The 21,570-nt window shown below is 36.3% G+C and overlaps 1 protein-coding gene across 1 annotated transcript; it reads left to right on the top strand.

Moving 5' to 3' along the window:
- On the top strand, window positions 1-399 carry PRR4 (proline rich 4). The gene has a single exon (XM_010600120.1). It carries the CDS (start codon window positions 1-3, stop codon window positions 397-399), a length of 399 nt encoding a protein of 132 aa, XP_010598422.1.
- Window positions 400-21,570: the final 21,171 nt, after the last annotated feature.

Genomic DNA, 21,570 nt, shown 5'->3' on the forward strand with positions numbered 1-21,570 from the left:
ATGAGAGAAGAGTCTTCCATCACTCAGCTTATCTATTCTCGTGTGTACCATCCAGATGAGAATTCAAGCCAAAGCCCTGATCAGGGCCCTCAGAGACCACCTCCTGGAGAATGCCCACCTAGACCCAGTCCTGATGATAGAAACCAAGATGGTGGTTCTCAACAGAGATCACCTGCACCAGGAGGCCATCACCACCATCATTCCCCACCTTGTCCACAAGGCCAACAAAGACCACCTCAACAAGAAGATGATCAACTAATTCATTGCCCACCTCGTCCTGAGGGCCAACAACAACCACCCCCAGAAGGAAGCCTCCATCATCTTCCTCCCACACCTCCTCCTGAAAATCAAAAAAGGAATAGACAACCAAGACCGGCCCAAAGGCAACCACCCCAGTAATCTGGAATTCAGTGACAGATATGATTTAAGTTCACTCTCCATCAAAGGCCCTAACTCCTGTAGTTCTCAAACTGTAGTGAGTCTATGGATCAGCTGGAAAAAATGTTGAAATTGCATAATCCTGGGCTACATTCCTAAAAATTTTTATTCAGATATTCTGGGAAAGGGCAGTAAGACTCCATATTTTTAACAAACTCTCCAAGGTAATTCTGATGCATAGCACATTTTGATAAACACTACCCAAGATTTTCCTTTTTTCCAATGATCATCTGTCTTAAATTGGGTTGGTAATAGGGACAAAGAGCACTGTTCTCTCTTGGATTCTCTGTCTCCTCTCCTAACTCTCAGTGATTTCCCAATCTCAGATCCATCTCTCAGGTTCTCACCTGACTACTGTTTGCTCAGTCCTGCCTCAGACCAAGTCTCTCAGATCCAATATACCTACCAAATATTACTTTAACTTCATGTTGCTAAATTTCATCTAGCTTTTCAAACAATCATTTTCAAATTAGTACATGCTCAAAGTAAAAAATAAAATAACAGAGCAGAGAGTATGACTTTAAATCTTAAAGGCATATCTAATCCTAAACTCCCCATGTCCCTCCCCAAAGCCACCATTTTGACTCTCTCTTGACCATCTTCTTGGAAATACTTATGCTTTTACAAGCATACATAATACTTTCTACACACATGATATCATACTTTACATGCAGATCTGTATGTTGTTCTTTTTAAATAAGAATATTTCTTAGAAAACTTCTATGTCAATTCATAGGAACATATAGATCTATTTAGTCTTTACAATTATATAATATTCCATTGTGTGGCTATGCTATGATGTCTTTACCAAATCCTGTGTCTATGGATATTTAGGCTGATTTCAGTTTTTCACTATTTTGAGAAGTTTTGCAAGAATTTAAATGATTAAGAAAGATTTGTAAAATATTTCTTTGAATATTTTCATTAGAAACCAAAATATTAAAAAATCTAAGAATACTCTTTTTTATTCATCTCACAAGCAAAAACTTAGAGCATATTATCTGCTTAGTGTATAAAAACAGTAAACGTAAGAAATAAGGAAGGAAGATAGGGTGAGAGGGAGGGAAGGAAGATGAGATCTTGTCTACCTCATTTCCAGTAACACCAGCAATGAATTATAAACAACCTGCCATATCATGTTTGTTTCAGAAAATAAATAGCAAGACAACGGTCCTCCAGAAAGCCATGACGTTGGAATAAAGCAATCAGAACTCTATCTTCAATATACCAATAATCAGCATTCAATTTCTGATTTCCATCTTTATCTGTAAGTCTGGAATATGAGGGCCATGAACACCAGAACCATAATATAAGAATATGTGGAACCTCTTCTCATTGATACTTCCAGACAGCTTCATCCTGGGCCAATTTCCCAGAAAGCATTGTTGTTTTATTCTTCATTTGGGAGCCAAAATCCACCTCTCCTCTTTCCAACAGCTATTGCCAACTCCTTCCAGCTGGTTCCTTTATCTGCAAGTCAGCTGCCAAGTAAGGGTTCATTTTTCCTTTCCTTTCATGGATTCTATAGCACAAATACAATTTTTAAAATTATTTTTAGGTGTTTTACTGGTATTCTAGTAGTTTTAAGGAAACAAAGAAAATATAACAAATGTGACAAAGTTGCAAAAGCTGAGAAAATCCCCAAAATTTCCAAAATGATTGATCCTGTCTCTAGGGAAGGAATGTTATTTTAGGTCTCTTGTCCCTCGAACACATTATACCTCCATTACCCCCCCCCTTTTTTTTTTAATCATCATTCAATTCTCTCCCTCCCTAGGTCTCCACCATTCTTTAGCAAAACGTGAACGGATTTCATAAAGGAGGCAGCATAATGAATGTTAAAGAACAAAGAATTTGGAGTCCTTCTGACATGAGTCTAAGTCTTAACTTTTTCTTACTAGCTTTAGACTTTTGGAAAGTTATATAAACTCTTGGAGCCTCAGGTTTCTTATCTGTGAAATGGAGATAATACCTCAAAAGATGAAAATTAATGAAATATCATGCATAAAAACAGAGTACAGATTGGCTTCACCATTTCTGAATAATTATTTTAGATAAGAACAATAAACATGAAATAGGAAGGAAGTGATGTCCCAAATTAAAAACTTTAAGCATTATTTACAGATCTAATTACAATATTCTCTGACAATTTTCCCTTCAGATTTTAAAAAGAAAAGAAAGACATCACTTTGTCAGTATTCTAAAAATATTTTTGTCTTACCAATTTATTTCTAAAAGTGTTATTGGTTTTTTAAAAAGCTTCTGCTAGCCTGTTTAACGTGGAAGTTAAATTCATGACAACTGTATACAGAAAGTTTTCTTAAACTTCTACCAGATCGACAAGATGTTAGCCAATATAATGAAGTATTGCCTACATAATGTCAAAATTTGTTCACCACCTAAATAAGAGTAAAGTATTGAAAATGAGAAAACAGAAAAACAAGTTAATTTATAACAGATTCAATAATTGGTTCTAAAATGATAAGAAATAAGCATCTTATAGTTCTAATCAAGAAAACATCAGAAAACCATGCAAACTTTTAGAAATGAGAAAGGGGGTCTAACTATTGATATAATGATTTTAAAAATAATAGAAAGACACTAAATAAAACTCTATTTTGATGTAAAATTTTCAATGAAGTGAATATTATTCTAAGATTATATGAATTACCAAATTTAACTCAGGAAGCTTAGGAAAACTTGAATAGAAAATAATCTTGAAAAAATGAAAATGGATTAAAAAAACTGTCTCTAACAACATCACTATCACCTCCAAAGTCAATTGGCATAGCCAATTTTATTTCTAATTGTTTATATCATGAAAGTACACAAAAAGTTAAGAAGTTTCTGAATTCATTCTGTGAGGTTTATAAAACAAAATATATAAATCTTCAAAGATACTCCTTTAGGAAAATTCTTCAGTAATATTTAAGCAAGTCAATGCTGTGTGAAAAGGATAATAGGCAATGTTGAAAAAGAATTGCAAGGATGGTTCAATATTAGGAAATTGACCATACCCTAGTGACAGCCTCAACAATTTCAATGAGCAGCTCAAAAAAAATCAGAAGGAAACCACTACCATGAGCAAACTACATGCAACTATTGTCCTATTCTCTGGCTTCCCTCCTGTTATTGTTCGTGAAGCCTCCTTTCACACTGGATTCCATATACTATGGTATCTACTCAAGGGTTTTGCTTCTGCAGTTATGTCCCTTTTCTTCTCTACACCTTCCATTTCCACCAGTTTATGGGATCATTCCAATCAGCACCAAAAAAAAAAAAAAAAAGAACCAAACCAGTTGCCATCTCACGGCGACCCATGTGTATGAGAATAGAACTGTGCTCCATAGGGGGTTCAGTGGCTGGTTTTTTGAAAGTAGATTGTCAATTCTTTCTTCCAAGGTGCCTCTGGGTGAATTCAAACCACCAAACTTTCTTTTGGTTGGTAACTGAGTTCCCACCTGTTGGTACCATGCGAGGACTCCTTCAGTCATCACAAACCTGCTATAATATCTCCCACTGTTACAAAGCTCTCCCTAAACCCTTAATGCCTCTCCATCTACCACCCTTTTTCTGCCATCTTTACTGCAAAATTCCTTAGAAAACATGTCTATAATTTTTGCCCCCCACCTCTTTACCTCCCATTTTCTCTTTCACATAGAGGCTTTAGTATTTACCACTCCACTTTTGTCAAGTTCACCTATGACCTCTATTCTACCAAATTCAATGCCCAGTTCTGAGTTCTCCTTTCATTTTAGCTCTCAGCAGTTTAACGCCATTGTTACTTCCTTCTTTTTAGAACACTTTATTAACAGCTTCCAGGACCTTACAATCTCTTGGTTTTTCTCCTACCTCCCTGTCTTCTCTCCTGCAACCACAAACTTGTCCCTCCCCAAGCCCTCCACATCTCAGTAAGTGACATCTACATTCATTCATTTGCTCAAGCCAACTAGGAGTCACTCTTATCTCCTTTCTTTTCCTCACACATCACTTTATATCTCATTCAACAGTGAAGGGGTTTGGTTTGAATCCAACCAGAGGCACCTCAAAAGAACTCCTGACTATCTGCTTCTGAGAAGCCACAGTCATGAAAAGAATATGGAGCATTTCTACTCTCCAACACATGGGATCGAGTCAGAATTGACTCACTCTCAACTGTTTAGACGGTAGACTGCTGCCACAGGTTGTTTCATCCACCTGCAGACTTTTTTCAGGGGTGATTTAAATAACAATTTACTGTGCCCTCAAAATCTAAGAAGGTATAAGTATGCTCTTCGAGCCCCTCTCACTAACTTGGCAGTGAAGAGGAAACATTTTCCCCAACCCAAATCCATGGGGAAAGAGAAAAATTGCTACAGACTTCCACAGCTCTTTTCCAAAAAACTGTATTTTTATTTTCCAAAATGTTTTGCTGAATTCTTAGCATTGGCATACATAACCTGAAGGGTAGGTATGAGACGTTGGTGGCAAATGAGTTTTAGCCACATCATGTGCAGGTCCTGTTTAGGCATCTAATACTTTGAAACGTAGGGGGCATTACCTCTCAGGAATTTCATAAAACTGAAACAAAAAGAATCCCATTTTATGTTTTTGCACAAGTATGCTTATAATTCACTTTTATGACAAGTAATACCAAAGTAATCCCCATACTCATCCCTTCTAACCTAAGTTCTTGAGAATTTTAGGAATTAGAAAGCAACAAACATCACCTGTCATCTTGCTGAAAATCTCCTCGGGCATTATTCCAGACTGAATGATTCACTACCACCATGACCACCAAAGAGAAAAAGAAAATATTTTATATTTTAAAGTCACTCCAACTGATTTAGTCAGTGATTGAACAGCTCACACTATTTAGTCCTTGAATATCATGCATCTAGGAATGTTAGGTTCTGTTACTCAGTTCACCAAAACTAATCTGTTTATATATATATAACCTGTTGCCATCAAGTTGATTCCGACTCTTAACAATCCTGTAGGACAGAGTAGAACTATCCCGTAGGGTTTTCAAGGAGCAGCTGGTGGATTTGAACTGCCGACATTTTGGTTAGCATCTGAGCTTTTAACCACTGTGCCACCAGAGCTCCAGATTTATTTGTCAATAAATCTGTTTACTTTTTTTTAATGGTAATATTAGGAATCATAGAGGCACTAATATCCAGCACTTTGAGAGACCACATTTCATCCCTTTGGTTTGGGGACAATGTTCCATTTTATTCACTCTTTAGACTCAATTCTATTTTCAAATGTTTTCAAATATGGAAATTGTCCAACTCTCAGGGTAACTTAAACTTATACATAAAAATTTCAAAACCACTGTTAGGTATTTGTTTAATACAATTAACACAGAATAACTTTAATCTGTTTTTTTTTTTGTGCAATCCTACTAGAAGCTAGCATATGGAGATAAAATGGAAAAATATTTGAATAGTAAGTAAAAAGAATTTGCAGAATAGTCCATTGCTAAAAAATATGCTGGAAAAACAAAAATATGTAAGTGCATGTGGGTAGAATGTCTTTGATGAATGAGACTTAATTTTGCTATGCCCATTAGATTGGCAGAAATGAAAAAAATATTTACAATATTCAGTGTAGGAAAGGTAATAAATAAGGAAATGGAATCTCATGATTTGGTGAAAATATACTACTACAACTATTTTGGACAACAATTTGGCAGTCAGTATCTATTAAAATGAAAAAACATGCAGGCCCTTGGACTCAGCATTTCCATTTCTAGTTAATTCTTCTAGATCAGTGGTTCACAAAGTCTGGCCCCCAAACAGCAGTATCGGCATCACCTAGGAACTTGTTAGAAATGCAATTCTCAGACACTACCTCAAACCCAAGAACCAGCAAATTTGCAAGTGTTGTTGTTGTTGTTAGGTGCCATAAAGTCGGTTTCAACTCATAGTTACCCTATGTGTACGGAATGAAACACTGCTCGCCTGCGCCATCCTCACAACTGTTGCTGTGTTTGAGCCTGTTGTTGCAGCAATCCACCTCTTTTTCCCCGACTCCAGCAATTTGTTTTAACAAACCCTCCAGGAAAATTTGGAGACAGCTGTTTTAGAGCAGTGTTCTCCAACAGAAATATAATGCAAACCACATATATGATTTAAAATTTTCTGATAACCCCATTTAACAAATAAAAAGGAACAGGTGAAATTAATTTTAATAATCTATTTTATTGAGTCCATCTTATCCCAAATATTATCATTTCAACATGAAATTGATATAAATTTAACTATTAATGAAATAGTTTGCATTCACTTTTTCTTCTCAGTCTTTGAATTCAGTGCTTATAATCCTTTACAGAAAAACGCTTACTTATTGCTTCCAGGTAAGTCAAGAGGAATTTTTTACTTCATCAGTAGCTTTTAAAATTATTTTATGAGCCTATGTATTATCTGTTAGATTCAAAATAAATAAAAAAATGAATTATTTAAATTAATAACTGATCGACATAACTCCTGTTGGTAGAAAGCAATCTGACTTAATAAGCTGTTGAATCAGTCAATTCAAACTTTTCACTAGCGTCACCATCAATCTACCCCTCAAAATTCAAGATATCCAAGATTGACCACATTTAGGGCCAATTCAAGACTATAAGCAGGATTAACCTTATCTCGTCACCGCAGCTGTAAGCTCAGTTTCATTTCAGTGCTATAGGATTTCTTCCCTAATTCAAATCAGAACTGCAGCACTGCAGAGAATTACACTGAATTCCAATCTTGAACAATATAGTACAATGCTAAGATATATGCATTTGGCACTAACTTGTAGTAAACTCAAATTTTCTTTTTCTTTCTCTTTTTTCCCCCACTATGTTCTCGTCAGGAAAATGTGGCTCCAAATACCATATTAACCAGAGAGAATTAATTTAGAGTTCAAAAAAGTTATTTTAAACTTCCTTGAAAAAACATAAAAGATGCATACCAACAGAGAATTTTCTCTTCTAAGAGTTCATTCTTCCCCATTTTTGGGTAAAATATAAGAACAAAGAAGGACATTTGCCAAGATAGTCAGTGGTGACGAAGTAAAGATCTCTTTGTTCTCTGAATTCGTACAAGTTACTAACCTTATGATTTACAAATTATCATGACATATTATGGTTCATGTCTGTGCAAAAGGCAGGCATTTATTAAATATTTCTTAAATTAATGAGTTTCCAATTACACAAATAGGAAAATTTATCACATTGAAGTGGCCGTCATAAGGAATGGCTCTCACGTATCTCACTAATTTACTACATGCTTTCATTTAGGAATCTTAATAAATGTCAGTGACTTGGATTCCTTCCATATATTTCCCAAAGCAAACCTTAGAACATTAGATCAATATAAAATGAAAGGTTATAATAACACCAATTACATCATAAGACAAAAGAGAAACAAAGAACCTGTATGGCATGTGAATTTTCAGAATTATCTATCTATGGGTATTTTGATGATGAAAATTGAAATGTGTGTCTTCTGAAAATACCCCATAATCCCTTAGACTCTGTGTTCTAAAGAAACTTTGTGGATTCCCCTACTGGTCCCAAGGATCCTACCTAGGCTACAGAGACCATATGCTTTGCAAATTCAGTTACTCCTAGTACCTTCAGAACTCAGGAATATACTAAAAACCAAAAATGAGACACAGGGTCAAAAATAGATGATGCTGAGCTTTTAATGACATACGCATTTTAAGAATAATGCTTGAGGGGGTAATATTTTGGCAAAGTTGAGTCAGGAATAAGGCTCAATGATGTCTCCTTCTGAACTCATTTCTTCATTCAGTACTTGCGGAAGAAAAAAAAAACAGAGAAGATAATTCAATGAAGAGTTGACAACTGATCTCTAACTCTCGGGTTTCATGGGACATCCCAGTTAATTGGCCTAATAACATGTTGAGTGCTTCTGTGCTACCTCCTAGTTTGATGCATAGTGCCTGGGGTCTTAAAAGCTTGCAAGTGGCCCTCCAAGGCACTGCAATTGGTCTCTATTCACCTGGAACAACAGAGGAAGAAGGAGAGGCAGGAATAGGTAGAGGATATGGGTTATGTTGCTAATTGCCTCCATGAACAACTGCCTCCTTTGCCAGGGGACCAGAAGAACTAGATGGTGCCTGGCTACCATTACTGAACATTTTGATCAAAGATTCCATAGGATCCTGATCAAAAGGGGAAAAATGCAGAACAGAATTTCAAATTCTCATGGGATACAGACTTTCTGGAGCCATGAAGTTTGGATGAACTACTGAAACTATTGCCTTGAGATAACATTTAAACCTTAAATCAAAAATACCCCCTGAAGTCTTCTTAAAACCAAATAACAGTTTAACTTAACTAGTAAAAAATGTCTGTCTTGAGCATTATGCTCTTTTAAGAAGTATCTATATGGGATCAAATTGACGGCACTGGGTTATATGGGATCAAATTGACAACATCACCTTGGAAGAGTAGATAGGAAGATTGGAAGACAGTGAATCTATGTCAATAAGGGAGGAACAATTCAGAAAAGGAGGATGAGAGTGGATACACAATTCAAAGAATGCAATCAATGTCACTGTATGGTACATGTAGATACTGTTGAATTGGTATATGTTTTGATGTGTATATCCTCAATGACAACAACAAAATAAATAAAATTATATTAAAAAAAAATCCATGATGAGATATCACTAGCAATACTGTGTTGGTGAGAATGTGAAGCAACTCTCATGCATTGCTGGTAGGAAACTCTTTGGCAGTTTCTAATAAAGTTGAATGTTTATTTTATAACCTAGCAATTCTACTCCTGGGTATTTTACCCAAGACAAATGCAAATCTATGTCCACAAAAAGATTCAAGAAAAATGTTCACAGCAGTTTTACTCACAATAGTCCCCAAATGGGAAATAATCCAAATGTCCATTAAAAGGAGGACAGCCACTCCTCATTTATTGACATGGTTAGGTTCCAAAGACCAAGTCATTATGTGAAAATTGAAGTTATGCAAAAATGGAGGATCGCCTCATCAGATCACAAAAGGAGGGTGAATATATCGTTATATAACTGACAAATTATATCGTTACATAACTAGTCAATTTAATCATTATATTACCGCCAAATTTCATAATTTCTTAACTGCCAAACTACTGAGAATCATGGCCCAGCCATGTGGGTACATAACTTTAATCTTCACAGCCAGTGTTACTCTCGCCTCACACCTCAGCATTCGTTACTGCCAGATGTAAATCATTAATGAGCAAAATAGGTGGATAGTAGATTTTTTACTATTGTTGTAAATGTGAAATGCCAGATAATGAGACAGTCAATAAGTGAGGAGTAGGCATATGGATACACAAATTATGTTATATACATAGAATGGAATGCTTCTCAGGAAGAAAGAAGAACAAAATACTGATATACAAAACAACATGGTACAAAAGGAAAACCCTATGGAACACAGTTCTATTCTGACACAGTGGGGTTACCATGAGTCAGAATCTACTGGTTTTACTGGTAGAGAAGAAAGGAGAGTGGTAGAGAACCTAAAGAAAAGAAAAAGCCCCAGTTGCTGGTTGCATAATGAATGATAAAGAACATTGCTAAGATAATCAATTACAAGGGTGTAGAAGTTGTGTCTTTCCTATTTGTCTCTGTATTTCCAGTGCCTGATACATTACGGTCATTCAGTAAATATTAATTGAATAAAGAAATAAATGAAATTAGATGAAGTATACACAGAATTTCTTCTGAGATAGTACATCCTTTTATATATCAGGGAGAAAGTAGTCTAAATTCTAAAAAGTTCTATTAATTTTGTTGTTGTTGTTAGGTGGGTTGAGTCGGTTCTGACTCATAGCGAACCCATCTACAATGAAACAAAACACTGCCTGTTCCTGCTCCATCCTCACAATTGTTGGTATATTTGAGCCCATTGTTGTAGACACTGTGTCAATCCATCTTGTAGAGGGTCTTCCTCTTTTTTTGCTGGCCCTCTACCTCACCAAGAATGATGTCCTTCTGCAGAGACTGGTCCCTCCTGATAACATGTCCAAAGCAAGTGAAACGAAGTCCCTTCATTCTCACTTCCAAGAAGCAAACACCATAATTCAAAGGCATCAATTCTTCTTCAGTCTTTCTTATTCATTGTCAGCTATTAATTCTATACTATGGATGAGCAAGGAAGGTTGAAGAACTGACACCTTTGAATTGTGGTGTTGGCGAAGAATATTGAATATACCATGGACTGCCAAGAGAACAAACAAATCCGTCTTGGAAGAAGTACAACCAGAATGCTCCTTAGAAGTGAGGATGGAGAGACTACATCTTACATACTTTGGACATGTTGTCAGGAGGGATCAGTTCCTGGAGAAGGACATCATGTTTGGGAAAGTAGAAGATCAGTAAAAAAGAGGAAGACCTTCAACAAGATGGATTGACACAGTGTCTACATCTACAACAGGATCAGGCAGTGTTTCATTCCATTGTACATAAGGTCACTATGAGCTGGAACCAACTCGACTGCACCTAACAACAACAACATGGTTGTAATTAGATATAAAATATGAGGCTTGGTTGGAAGAATATAAAACAAAAGATACAGAAGGTGTTTTAAGATGAGACAGTCAGAGAACAAATGAGAGGAATTGTGTTGCCTGATACTTATGGAGACCTTGAATTGTGGAAGTGGATTGAAGACAGGGTCAACCATAAGAGGATGTTTGCACCTCAGGCCACACCTAGCAGAACCATAGCATTTCATAGTATATTAGCAGTCATCTTCTTTTTTACAAGATCTCTCATAACAACATACAAATTTGGATTGTTGCTTAGAGGACTACTTGTCAGGTGGGGTTTAAATATGGTTTTGCTTGAGTCTTCACTGCCACTTTGTTGGTTTGCCGAAAAAGAGGATCCAGACTGAAAATATTCCATGGGACACATACCTGGCATCTTCCAGTCTGTTAAAAAGAAAAAAAGGAAATGTGAGACTATATAAGAAGCTTATAATAACGACATGTATGTATGCAAGGGGAACCCTGGTGGCACAGTGGTTAAGAGCTACCACTGCTAATTGAAAGGTCGGCAATTCAAATCTACCAGCTGCTCCTTGGAAATCATGTGGAACAGTTCTATTCTATCCGATAGAATTGCTATGAGTCCGAATCACTTGGTTGGCAGCAGGTTTGGTTTTTCTGGTACGTATATGAGGATCCCTGGTGGCACAGTTGTTAAAGTGATCAACTGCTATTCGAAAAGTCAGCAGCTCTGAGGGAGAAAGGTGCGGCAGCCTGCTTTTGTAGAGATTTACAGCCTTGGAAACACTACGGGGTCACTATGAGTTGGAATGGACTCCACAGAATGCGTTTGATTTTTGTATAGGATTAACAAAACATTTTTGTACACGTATAAATTTTTTTTTTTAATCACCAAAGTTTTCAAATGTAGACTTTACTAAAATATGGTATGTTGTTGTTAGGTTCCGTCGAGTTGGTTCTGACTCATAGTGACCCTATAGAGCAAGGTAGAACAGCCCCGTAGGGTTTCCAAGGAGCCACTGGTGGTTTTGAACTGCCAACCTTTTGGTTAGCAGCAAAGCTCTTCATAATTACTCCACCAGGTCTCCAAAATATGGTATAGGAAATCTAAACTGTTAATGATTAACAGATGTAGATAACGTCCATTCATTCACTTATTCATTTTTAACAAATATTTATTGAGTGCCTACCGTGTGTACCAGAGTTGCCAGCACTGAATATGTAGTACTGACAAAACAAGACCAAAAAAAAAAAAAAAAAAAAATTCTTGCTTTCATAGTCTGGGTGAGATAGATAATAAGAAAGATGAAGGAAAAAGAAAAAATTTTTAAAAAGAAAGATAAATTAGTCCAAATATATAGTATATCAGACAAAGATTACCACTAAAGAGAATAACAAAACAGGATAGGAGATCCCTAAAAATTCCTTGCAATCACAAGAGTCTCTGATTCTTTAACCCTGGTTATGTAAGCATTAATCTACATAAGTCAGTTGTTTTTAAACTTTTTTTACATCTCGTCTGTTCACACTTACGACCAAACAAGACGCATCGAACAAACTTTCACCAGTACCAAAGGAATGGTGGTCTGCTTTATATGAGGCCAATTTGGTTATAATTTTTTTAATTAAAATGCAAGTAAATGTTATGAATAATTAATGAATGCCAGTAAGCATTAAAAATTTTATAATGATTTCACACACACACACAAAAAACCCCAAAAAACCCGTTGCTGTCAATTCCTACTCAAAGCAGCCCTATAGGACAAATAGAACTGCCCCACAGGGTTTCCAAGGAGTGGCTGGTGGATTCGAACTCCTGAACTTTTGGTTAGCAGCTGAGCTCTTAACCACTGTGCCATCAGGGCCCCAATGATTCCGCAGTACTTTGAAACTATAAAAAGTTAACAAAATTTAATGTATGGAAATAGTAATCCCCGTTGGTCGTTACACCTTAGAATAGGAAACACTGGAGGAAAAAGAGTAAAACGTATTTTTTAAAAATATGTAGCAATTAAACGATTACATAAAACTTACTTGGAGGTGAGGATTGACTTTTTAAGGAAAAGGGAGGAAAAAATATTAGGATGTGATATAGAGAATCAACCATGTAGTAAGTTCAACTTAAAACTCTCCTTTTTTCTGTATAACTTTTATTTTCTTTTGCTAAGGAAAGCAACAGAATTGGAGATTGAATGTTTGGGGGCATTTTAGGATCCCTTTTTATGAAAAAGCTGCATGTATTAACAAGGTTTTCTTTAATCAGCCTCCTCAAAACTGGCCGTATTGCTGTTGTGCACCTCCAAGTCGATTCTGACTCCTAGCGGCCCTGTAGGACAGAGTAGAACTACCCCTTAGTGTCCCTAGGCTGAAGTCTTTACTGGTAAAATTCTGATAAAATGTTCTACATAATTCATTCTTCTATGTCATTTTCTTTCATTCATCAGTTTGTTTAATCCTCTAAATTAATCTCTGTGAAATTATTCTTAAACACTTGCCTCTGTCAGATGACAGCGGTGCCCATTACTTTTCCCTCACTCCGTCTTTGCCACATGTTCCAAGGTTGTGATTTCAGATGGCAGCATTGCATTACTTTTGCCAACTGTACATTACACTCAGTATATATAATTTTTCATGACAGTCCCTGCTCTAGAAGTAAATAATTTTTTTTTCACTTCCCATCTTTACCTCTGTCCTTCATATTCTACTTCTGTATCCCCTCTGGCAGGCACTATTACCCCAAGTTTTCTTCTCACCCTTTTTTTGCTAACGGAACCCTGATTTTGTTCAGGGGAGCAACACATGCTAGACAGCAGATGAGATAATGGCAGAATCACAATAAATGTACACACAAAGTATTAGGAAGAATAGTGGAAATAAATACTAAAATTTTGTAGAAGGGCGATGTAGATTTAACAGAGCGAGCAAAATGTGCACAGGGTCTTGAAGAATGAATAGGAGTTAAACTGGTAGAGATGGGTGAGGGAAAGAAAACTTGTAAGAGTTGGGAACAGATGCGAATAAGCCCAGATACATAAAAAGGTAGATAAAGACGAATCTGTGAAACATTGCATAACATGGAGGAACCTGGAAGGCATTATGCTGAGCGAAATTAGTCAGAGGCAAAAGGACAAATATTGTATAAGACCACTATTATAAGATCTTGAGAAATAGTATAAACTGAGAAGAACACATACTTTTGTGGTTACAAGGGGGAGAGGGAGGGAGGGTGGGAGAGGGTTTTTTACTGATTAATTAGTAGATAAGAACTGCTTTAGGTGAAGGGAAGGACAACACTCAATACATGGAAGGTCAGCTCAACTGGACTGGACCAAAAGCAAAGAAGTTTCCGGGATAAACTGAATGCTTCAAAGGTCAGCGGAGCAAGGGAGGGGGTTTGGGGACCATGGTTTAAGGGGACTTCTAAGTCAATTGGCAAAATAATTCTATTATGAAAACATTCTGCATCCCACTTTGAAATGTGGCGTCTGGGGTCTTAAATGCTAACAAGCGGCCGTCTAAGATGCATCAATTGGTCTCAACCCACCTGGATCAAAGGAGAATGAAGAACACCAGGGTCACACGATAACTAAGAGCCCAAGAGACAGAAAGGGCCGCGTGAACCAGAGACCTACATCATCCTGAGACCAGAAGAATTAGTTGGTGCTTGGCCACAATCGATGACTGCCCTGACAGGGAGCACAACAGAGAACCCCTGAGGGAGCAGGAGATCAGTGGGATGCAGACTCCAAATTCTCATAAAAAGACCATACTTAATGGTCTGACTGAGACTAGAGGAATCCCGGTGGTCATGGTCCCCAAACCTTCTCTTGGCCCAGGACAGGAACCATTCCTGAAGACAACTTATCAGACATGGAAGGGACTGGACAGTGGGTAGGAGAGAGATGCTGATGAAGAGTGAGCTAATTATATTAGGTGGACACTTGAAACTGTGTTGGCATCTCCTGTCTGGAGGGGGGATGGGAGGATAGAGAGAGTTGGAAGCTGGCAAAATTGTCACAAAAGGAGAGACTGGAAGGGCTGACTCATTAGGGGGAGAGCAAGTGGGAGTACGGAGTAAGGTGTATATAAACTTATATGTGACAGTCTGACTTGATTTGTAAACGTTCACTTGAAGCTCAATAAAAGTTAATAAAAAAAATGTAGATAAAGGATAGAGGAGAGGAAGATATTCAATGTAACTCTACCATAGCGTGGGGAGTAGTAATAGAAAACAGTAGGGCTAAAAAAGAGCTAGATTGTGAAGAGTATTATCAGATATGCCAGGGGTTTTGCTTTAGACAGTAAATAACCATTGAAAGTTTTAAATACAAATGAGTAATGTGATCAGATCTGGTGTTTTAGAAAAATAATTGATAGCAGATTGGAATGTGAAACACAGCATGAGTTGACAAACGCAGGCTGATGAGTTAAAGCATTATAGCTATAGGCAAGAAATGACAAGAATCTGGACCTGCTAGCCTCGTAATTAAAGAGGTAAAAGTCAGGGAACATTTGGGAGATCTAGTTAACAGAATTTTCCTAACAGATTGGACGAGGAAGATGAATAGAAGGTAGACTCTGCTCTAGGCATAAATGGTGGTGTCTTTAACTAGGATTGGAAATGGAGGAAGGGGAGCTAGTTTGGACAGCAAGGTTAGTTGAGGGGGATGTGAGAAATTCACAGATAAGCATACAGGTCTGAGCAGAAAGATAATAATTAGAGATTTAAGAATTACCTAAAGTATATGTGATAATTTCAGGTCAAAGGAATGGATTATATATAAATCAAGGGCTCAGAATGAAATTCTGAAGGATGCTACCATATAAGGAAGGGGTTGGGGAAAAACTAGTGAAGTAGGTTAAAAACACCACCATTCAAGAGAGTATTGTCACCAAGCCAGAAGAGAAGAGCTTCCAAAAGAAGGTGATAAACAAGAGTCAAATGCAAGGCTAGGTTGCCACACTGTGGTCATTATAAGCATTTAGGGTAGCTGTGAGTCAGAATTGACTTTTTGATGGTAGTGGGTTTGATTTTTTGGTTTTTGTATAGCTTCTATACTACTCACACCTATATTGTTGTTGTGTGCCATAGAATTGATTCTGACTCATAGAAACCCTATATACATCATATTTCTAGAGATTAATTGCAACAATTTTCACGGTCTTTTCATTTTGTTCTTTAATGGTTTCCTATTTTAAGCTTCTTTCTTAGTAATACATAATATTTAAAGAAAATGTAATACCAAGTATACCATGTAAAGTACAGAAAGGAATAATATGCAGTTATAAGACCAAAACATGTAATTTAAAATTTAGTTGAAGACTTTAAATAACATCTGAGAGTAGCCTGTAAATTATGTTAATGTTTACATTATGTTACATTTTTTTCTATGTGGACAAATGTAACAACTTTTTTAAAGAGTAAAATTTATATGGAGGCAGATGTCCCAATGATACAATAGTTACTATCAATCTTATTGCAAGCACTATTTTTTTTTCATATTCATGGTGATAGCACAACATAATAAAATAGCTACAAACTTAGCTATGAGTTATGCAGACAAGTATACTCCACCTTGCTCATTTTGATTGGCCCTTTTTAATCTCTCTTCTAACTTAATGATTGCCTTAGTCCTGTAGGTCCCTGAGACTATGTTATCACTTGTTGGTCGTATAAAGTCTAGCAGTAAATTTAAAATTTGGTACTTCTTTATACACCTTACATGGTTTTCTGTATTCAATCCCTACTTTCCCGTGAAGATAACCTATTCTTTAAGGACAATAAGCTGCATAACTTATTGCCCCTTTGTATTCTCCACATAATATTTAGTAAATGCATACTTGATTTAAAATTAACAGATTGAAAAGTGTCACCTCTCTAAAATGCTGTAGAAAAAACAACTGTTTGACCAAATTAATTATTTAAGATTATAAAAAGTTATTTTTATTGACTGAAGTAACAAGTACAGGTAGTTCTCGCCTTATGATGGAGTTCTGTTCTGATGACTCTGTCGTAAGTCAGTTCCGATGTAAGTCGAATACTTTTTTTAAGTTTTATTATTGCCTATTATTATCAGTATCTTTATAAATCTGATTTTGAACAGCCTCAAGTGAACATCTAAAATAATAACATCAGCAAATTACTCCCTGTAACATTGTATATAGTACATATTACTAACAATAAGATGTACAAAAAAAAAAAAAAGATGGTCATAATTGTAGTTCGTTGTAACTCAAGTACGTCATAAATCAGGGATTACTTGTATATCAACCAGAAATTGCCCTTTAATTGATTAATTCAGTTAACTATTAGACATGTTATTCAAAATAAGCCAAATCTCTCTATATACTCTGAATTAAAAAAAAAATGCCATTTATTCAATTCCAACTTATGATAACCTCATGTGTTACAGAGTAAAACTGAGCTCCATAGAGTTCTTGGTTGTAATTTTTGAGGAAGCAGATTGCCAGGTCTTTTTTCCATGGCACTATTGGGTGGGTTTGAACTACCAACCTTTTATTTAGTAGTTGAATGCCAACAGTTTGTATCACTCAGGGACCTATAATTTCAACACCATGTGACTAAAATAATAAGGCAAGAATGTTGGGAGGGGATAAGAGAAACTTTAGAAATGTTCCTCTGTATTAGTGATTAGAATAATTGACATCTTAAGTAACTGATAGAGATATCAATAGATTTAAAGAATAAACATGAAATGAAGTCATGGCTTAACAAATTGTTGAGTAGATAGCCTCTGGAGAGTTGCTATTTTGAAACTGGGTTTGACATATTAATTTAACTCTGTCACTTCAGTCTTTCTGTTTGCTCTAGGAAAAAGGAAAGCAAAAGATTCACTGAGCATAGACAGTCTAGTTGCTAACTTGTCCATTCATCAAAATTTTACTGTGCTTGCCATCATATACAGATTCAGTACTCTCTTGGTCTTGAGCCTCTTGGTGGGCTGTGCTCAAAGCCAGCAGAGTACCTCAAAGAAAGAAGGGAAGCATCTTTAAATCAGAGTTGTACTTTCCTCTCTGCTGGAGAAATTTGGATATCCTTTCATACATGGTTTATAGACAACAATAATAGCTTTGCTGCTATACAGGATGTCTCCAGAGTCCTTTATCTGATGGGGTTGTTTCAACCAGAACATTTCCTCTGCATCATTTATCACTAATCTCATTATGTTTATGTTATTAAAATTGTCAAATGATCATATGGTTTCTGCTGTCTTCCTTAACTGTGAGGAGAATGACAACTAAAGAAAAATTAAGATAACAAAAATATAATTGTTTGGTAGCTCAGGAACTGCTTTAAGGGAGGAGCTAGTGTAATCTTTCTGGTTTGTCAGTAAGAGGCAAAGGAACACCAGCTCACAAAACAGTATGTGTATTAATTGTTTAATGAGAAACTAATGTGCTCTGTAAACCTTTGCCTAAAGCACGCACACAAAAAGACTATCTATATGAGATCGAATTGGCAATAGCAACTCGAAAGATGAGATAGGAAGCTTAGGGGGCAGTGAGTTACTATTAATGGGGGAGAAACAACTCAGAAATAGGAGAAGAAAAAGAGGCAAAGGAGTCACCGAGTAACACCATAGCAAGAGTCTCTAATGGAGACCCACATTAACACACTATCTCTAATTTTGGGTCTAATTTAGCTTATAGAAATTTGATAAAAAGTGAAGAAAATTAATATGAAATCATATTCTCTTAGTAAAATGTTGGAAGTGTTGAGTAGGGAGCTATGGGGCAGGTCTACATACACTTTTAATAGCACTTGAAAGGGAAATTAAAACAAACTGGCCTCAACAAATAGAACGGAATTAGGGAATTAAAAAAAAAAAAAAGTTGGCATTCTTGCACAAACATGAAAGGTCAAATCTAATGATTTCCATGAACTCAGGACTTGGCTCCTACATTTATTGTTTCTTTGACCTTGAGCATGAAAAGCGACAGAGCTGTATGTTAACTACAGGAAGGGAAAATGATCCAGGATGTTCATGATTTGGTGAATTTCCTCCACTTTTTTTTTTTTTTTCTGCTAAAGTCCTCGTGGCTTTCCTGAGACTCAGTTCAGGTTATCCAGCTCACTTTTCTGAAAGAAAACACTGCGTAAATGCGCTGTGGTTCTGTGCCCTGAATGGCACAATTTGGATAAAAGTTTATTTGAATTGCAATTTAGAAAATTTGAGAAGCTATCTAGTTGACTTCAAAGCAGTATAAGAAGTTTAAAAAAAACCTATAGTAGAAGCAGGAGCAAATCATTTGCCCAGCTCGGCACCCTCTTTATCCAAAACCAATTTAACTCCAAGAGAAGAGCTTGATTCCACATAGGTTTTTACAGGGACTGGAATATTCCATTTAAAATCTGAATCCTCACAGTTCCATCTCTTGAAATGTTATTCCTTCAAGGACTCCATACAGCCGTGCAAATTTTAGAAAGAGCAACATGTTCTATCTATGGGTGAGTCTCCTAAACTGACTTTTACCACTTGTGTGCTGTGTTCTATCATAAGTGTTTTAATGTGCATGAAAAAATGTACTTATGACATAATTAAAACCAGTTCTCACCCACTAGATATACTTCTTCTATACTCTCTTTTAAAATATAGTTCATGAACCTTAAAATGATAAAGCTGAACATAATACGAGGGAATTGTTTTTCCCCAGATCCTTAAAGAGTTATCCAGGATCCTGTCTTGCAGATTTCTGCCTTGGTGTCCATTTTTGACTAAGGAGCTTATCTGAAAGGAAGAGAAGACAAAAGAAAAAACACAATGCAGTGGGACTGCATCTAATACAAAGTTAGCAACCAAGGTCAGAACAGAAGGTAAAAAATCATTAATAGAGTTACTTGTGATAATCTATTAATTATGCAAAGTTGAAGTACTGGGCACTCGTGTTCATTTTTACAAGTATTTATCAGTTCCTATAACCCTTTATTATTTATTTATTTATTTATTTATTTTATAACCCTTTATTAGTCATTGCTTTTTGTGCCCCTAGATAATTCTCCAATTACCCTCTCAAGACTATTGACAAATCCATGACCATTCACATGTCTGGGCACATGAGTCAGGCATTTCTTTTCCTCTTTCTTTTTTTCTATCTATAAAGTCTTTTGAATCAATTACATATTATTTTTTTAAATTTGTCAACATTCATTGACTCTTTTCAGATTGATTATACTTAGGATAAGTGATGCTCAATGCAAATACATTTTAATATACTAAATGTGTATATGGTAAGATTCTACTGCACCATTTAAAACATATCTGGGTAAGCACAGAGTAACGCAAGTCTGTTTGGTATAAACTGTATTGGAATTCCAGAGGAATGACGAGACATCTGATTCTGTCAAGAGGGAAGGCTAAGCAGAAGAGCGGACCCTTTCCTACTTACCTTGTTGTTGGTTGTAGTCTGGTCGATTCTAACTCCTGGCTACCTCATGCAAGCAAAGTAGAACTACTCCATAGGGTTTTTAGGGCTGTTAACCTTTCAGAAGCAGATCACTAGGTCTGTCTTCCAAGAGGCATTTGGGTGGGTTCAAATGGCCAATCTTGAGGTTAGCAGTCAAACGCTTAACCATTCACACCATAGACCTAGCCTCAAGGGAGCAAACCCAACTAGGATATACTCTAGGAAGTGAATGATCAAATCTATCCCTGGAATATAGCCTAGTTAATATCCTGATATCTTTGGTTCTAAACAATCAAATTAACAAATCCTCCTCTCCTGAGAGAGAGCAGAAAGGGAGGGGGCAGAGGGGAGAAAGGAGAAAGAATCAGAAACATGGCAAGAAGGACAGAGTATATGAAAAAGCTTAAACATATCTCTCTCCCCACAATTTCCCCATTGCAAACCCATTGTTTTACAAAATGAGCCCAAATTTTACAGGGAAAAATGTCACCAAAGAAAAAATGTCTCCTTATTAGTGCTTTATCAGAGAAAAGTTCTCATGCCTTATAAATTAAAATCCTAAAGAAACTAAATTCCAAAATACTTCATTCTCCAATTTCATCTTCTACTCATCCCTATCCAGGCCATTCAGATGCCTAGTTAGATTCTTTTTTCCTTCTGTTGTAGCCAGGGCTTTGAACTGGTTAGTTTCGGTACAATCCCCTGCTGAGAATTTGCATTACTACCCTAGATATACTGAATCTTGATTCTGATTCAGTATACGTGGGAGGGGTGGAAATGCAAACTCTCAGCAGGGGACTAAACCGGAATGAACCAGTTCAAAGCCCTGGTTGTTGCTGAGCTTAAGCCATCTTTCACTTGAATAATTGTAGGTCCTTGGACCTCCAAAGTTAAAAAAAAAAAAAATCCTCTTATTTCCCACCCACAGTCTCTTATGTGTCTTATTTTCCAAGAAACAAAAAGGACAGTAGGACATAAAAGAATATGATAGAAATATCTCTATACTTAAATTTAGAAAATTTGCCTTGGGCAAATTTAATTAGCAAATATTTAATGAGCAAAAGCATTACTGCTGCCTACCACAGAGATAGGAGAATGGAAAAAAATTTTTTAGAAAGAGAGAAAATCTTGTTTTCAGTTTAGTTATCAGTTTGTTCCAGATGTCCATAGTCCACAAAGTGTGAACTTTAACTCAACT

The sequence above is a fragment of the Loxodonta africana genome, chromosome 4, assembly GCF_030014295.1.
Source record: "Loxodonta africana isolate mLoxAfr1 chromosome 4, mLoxAfr1.hap2, whole genome shotgun sequence".
Lineage (NCBI taxonomy): Eukaryota > Metazoa > Chordata > Mammalia > Proboscidea > Elephantidae > Loxodonta > Loxodonta africana.

What these genes read in the sequence shown, in the direction of transcription:
- PRR4 (XM_010600120.1), top strand. Translation starts at nt 1, where the DNA reads ATGAGAGAAGAGTCTTCCATCACTCAGCTTATCTATTCTCGTGTGTAC.